Source organism: Bison bison, unplaced genomic scaffold (genome assembly GCF_000754665.1).
Source record: "Bison bison bison isolate TAMUID 2011002044 unplaced genomic scaffold, Bison_UMD1.0 scf7180017864101, whole genome shotgun sequence".
NCBI classification, from domain to species: domain Eukaryota; kingdom Metazoa; phylum Chordata; class Mammalia; order Artiodactyla; family Bovidae; genus Bison; species Bison bison.
In genome coordinates, this window is record NW_011494673.1 from 2,022,235 (window position 1) to 2,026,506 (window position 4,272).

General features: G+C 48.8%; 1 protein-coding gene across 1 annotated transcript in view; it reads left to right on the top strand.

Annotated features, from left to right (window-relative positions):
• Nucleotides 1-2,942: 2,942 nt before the first annotated feature.
• Nucleotides 2,943-4,272, top strand: part of TMEM247 (transmembrane protein 247) — a 6,511-nt gene continuing 5,181 nt past the window's right edge. Inside the window, exons 1-2 of the mRNA XM_010838653.1 lie at nt 2,943-3,059; nt 3,968-4,269. Coding sequence (XP_010836955.1) covers nt 2,943-3,059; nt 3,968-4,269 — 419 coding nt within the window. The remainder of the gene's footprint in view (nt 3,060-3,967; nt 4,270-4,272) is intronic.

Consider the following 4,272-nt stretch of genomic DNA (forward strand, 5'->3'; position numbering starts at 1 on the left):
ACGACCTCCTAGGGAAAGGGCAGGATGGAGAAGGGCAGAGAGCAGAAATGGAAAGACAAATGGATAATAATTATCAGCCAAGACTTTGCTCATGCTGATCCTCTTGCCCAAATACTACCTGCCCTTCATGTCACCTCTTCCACCAAACCTTCCCCAGCTGCTCCAATCAGAGCAGCACCAACCTTCTTGACTACAACAGGAGATTGCTTTATGGGCCCCAACTCTTCTTACTGCATCATATCGATACTCTTTACACTATGTCTTCACAGTTCTTCCCACTAAAAGGATGCAGTACATTTCCCCATCATTCGACTTTGAGTTTGGTCAAAGCCAAAGCCAATAGCATAAGATGGGAGTGATGGTATGCCAATTCCAAGACCTCTTGTACTTCTCCCATTGCCATGAAAAGAGCATGTCAAGGCCAGCCCACTAGCTCCAAGAAGAGGAAGAAGCTGCCTTGACCAAGCCCCCAGAGGAGCCTAGCCTAGATCAGTCAACTCTTAGATGTCTGAGTTAAATAAATGTTTATTGTTGTTACATCACTGAGAGTTTATGGTTGTTTGATATACAACTGATACAACTACATTTACCACTTATTATACACTTGAGCACTTAGTGATTTTTAATAGCAGCTCATTAGTCATATATAACTGTTTCTCTGGGCAGGTCTCTCCTAGTTAAGACCATAGGATTTAGCAAATGAAAACACAAGATCCCCAGTTACAATAAATTTGAATTTCAGATAAACAACAAAGAATTCTTTAACATGTCCCATGCAAGTTTCAGAACCTATTTATTCTAAAAATTATTCATCTAAAATTCAAATTTAACTGGACACCCTTAAATAGATTTATCTGGCAATCCTACTCCTAGTGCTTGAAGCAGGATCAACATCTTACACAGTAACTGTGAGCTAGTTCCATGGTCACCATCATAATTCTGGGAGAGGAAAGCCATGGTTCAGATAAAGATTTGCAACAGGGAGTCCCCTGGTGGCCTAGAGGTTAGCATTTTGGGCTTTCACTGTTGTGGCCTGGGTTCAATCCCTGGTTCAGGAACTAAGATACTGCAAGCTGCCTGGCATGGCCAAAAAACACCTTTCAAGAAGGTAGACATTGAGCACTTTCTTCTCTCCAGTGACAAACCCTCTTGTAATAGAGATGGTGTGGTTGTCATTTTCATAGCCCCTGTATAGGCAGGTACTGGGCAAAGACAGTAGCTTAGTTTCACATCAGTGCTACAGTGCAGCATACCGCTTGGTCACTCAGTGGTGTCCGTGTCTGACTCTTGCAACCCCATGGACTGAAGCCTACCAGGCTCCTCTGTCCATGGGATTTTTCAGGCAAGAGTACTGGAGTGGGTTGCCATTTCCTCCTCCAGGGGATCTTCCTGACCCAGGAATCGAACCCACGTCTCCTGTGTCTCCTGCATTGTAGGCAGGTTCTCTGCCCACTGAGTCACTGGGAAAGCCACAGGGCAGGGGATTGGGCAAATCCTTATCCCTCCACAAATGAGGACACGGAACCTCAGAGATGTGAAATAACTTTCCCTTGGACATCCAGCTAAACACAGTAGCAAAGCTAGAATTCAAATGCAGCCCTTTCTCTCTCCATATGCAACCCTGCCTCCAACTACCAACAATGATTTTTGTCATTTCCACAAAACTGAAGACAACAAATATACCCCGGTAGCCAATCTCTTTACTGTTCCCACCCAATGCATTCAAGGAAAAATCGAGGTTGTATCAGTTTGCTAGGACTGCCATAGCAAAGCACCATAGACTGGGTGGCGTAAATGATGGTGGTTTATTTTCTCACAGTTCTGGAGACTAGAAGTCTGAGGTCAAGGTGTCAGCAGGGTTGGTTTCAGCTAAAGGCTGTGAGGGAAGGATCTGTCCCAGTCTTTTGATGGTTAATTTTCTGGGTCACCTTGACTGGGTCCTGGGATGCCCAAATATCTGGTTAGACATTATTTCTGAGTATGTCTGTGAGGATGCTTCTGGAAGAGATCAGTATTTGAATTGGTGGACTGGATAGAGCAGACTAGCCTATTTCAGTGTGGATGGGCATCATCTCATCCTTTGAAGGCCTGAATGGAGAAAAAAGGCAGAGGAATGCTGAACTGATTCTCTGCCTGAGATATCAGTCTTGGACCGGGACTTACATCAGCAGCACTCCTGGTTACTAGGCCTTCAGACTCAGGCTGGAAGTTATACATCAGCTTTCAGGAGTCTCCCACTTTCTGACAGCAGATCGTGCACTTCTCAGCTTCCATAATCACCTGAGCCCCTTCTTAATAAGTTCTATTTGAACATATAAGATGGGGCTCCTGTTGGTTCTCTGGAGAGCTCTAACATGAGACCTCTCTCTTTGGTCTTCAGATGGCCATCTTCTCCCTCAACTTCACATCATCTCCTCAGGTGCACCTCTGGGTTTACATTTCCTCAGTCATACTGGATAAGGACCCACCCTAATGACCTCATTTAACATAATCACCTCTGTAAAGACCCTTATCTCTTCATGAAGTCACATTCTAAGGTACTGGGGGCTAGGACTTCAACACATGAGTGTGGGGGGTGAGAGGACAAAATCCAGCCCATAACAAGGTTTTTGGAGCTAATTGTGACTCATCTCAATACAGCCTGCATTTAAAAGAGGAACTTCAGGAGAAGAAACTTCAAATGATGGAATTCTGGGTTTCAAGTCGGGGAATTCTAGTTTTCAAAGTGGTCCCTAGGGGTGCTGAAGGCCCACCCTGTAGTTCTTCACAAAAGGCACCTCAAAGGTATCTCTGCTAAAGGGGCCCTAGCGACTGGTGGAATGTGGGTTATTATGAGGACAGGCGATTGTGATGGCGGCTGGGCTGTGGAATCTTGTGAGGCCAAATGTTAATGCCTCAAAAAATGTCCTTTGGCCCCAACTGGCAGTGCTGTGGTTTTCTGGATGGCAACAGAGGATAGGGAAATGATGGAAGGCCGAGGGGCAGGAGAAAGTTGCCCAACCTTCCCCAAGATGGCGCCTGATGACCCCATGTCTGAAGGAAAGCCAAGGGCTTCATTGGTAAGGAGGATGCCTCTTCCCACTGCCCCAGCCCGTCCCAGTGAGGGGAGGAAGTGCACAATGGGGACACCATAAGCTAGGGGCTGAGAGCTAGGAGATTCCAGAGAGCTACTAAGAGGGGGTGACATGCACCCTGTCCCCACACTGGCACCTGGCTGCATCCAGAGACCAGGTAGCCTTCACAACATTGTTAAGTCACCTGAAGTTGGCTTTGATCCCCCCCATCTATCTACCTCTCCACTTCCCAGGTGGCTCATCTGGTAAAGAATCTGCCCCCAATGCAGGAGACCTGGATTCGATCCCTGGGTTGGGAAGATCCCCTGGAGAGGGGAAAGGCTACCCACTCCAGTATTCTGGCCTGAAGAATTCCATGGACTCTATAGTCCATGGGGTCTCAAAGAGTCAGACTCGACTTTCACACACACATACACATCTACCTCTCCATGGGTGGGGGGCGGGAGTGGCTTTCTTCCTCCTACAGATGGGGATCTGGGTCCTCCTATACAGAGGTACTCAATGCAGAGCCTAGGTTTCTTCCTCCCTCTGTAACCTCTAGACGACTGGGTATCTAACTGATCTCAAACTAGTTGTGGGGGTGGGGTGAGTCACCTGCAAGCAGCGATTTGAAGATCACCAGGAAGACAGACTTCTACTCAATTCCCCCACCACACCCACTTGGAAATTTAGGGCGCTATTCCTCTGTCAGTTTGCCCTCTCCTTCTTAACGCTCAAGGTCCTGATAACTCCATGTAAGTTTCTCTTAAGAATTGAGTCTAGATGCTTTCAGTTCACAACACACTTTCAAGCACCCCCGGGGCACTGTCCCTGGGGCTGCCGGTGCACAGTAGGGTGGGAGGCGGGGCCGCCCCATACTGACTCCTCCCATCCCCTCATTTCTGCCTCCCCAGCCCCAGGAGGCAGACACCCCGAAGCCAGACTCCTCCTACGACTACCTGGAGGAGATGGAAACTTGTGAGGACGGAGGCTGCCCGGGGCCACCTAAGGTACTGTCCTCCAAGGCCGGCCCCGCTGCCACTAAAGGACAGGCGGGCGATGGACCCGAACTCGCGGAGCTGCCCTCGGTCCCAGCCATGGCGGCGCCGGGGAGCCCAGTGCGCGAGCGCGACGCCGAGATGGAGCTGGAGAAGGTGCGCATGGAGTTTGAGCTCAAGCGGCTCAAGTACCTGCACGAGGAGAACGAGCGCCAGCGGCA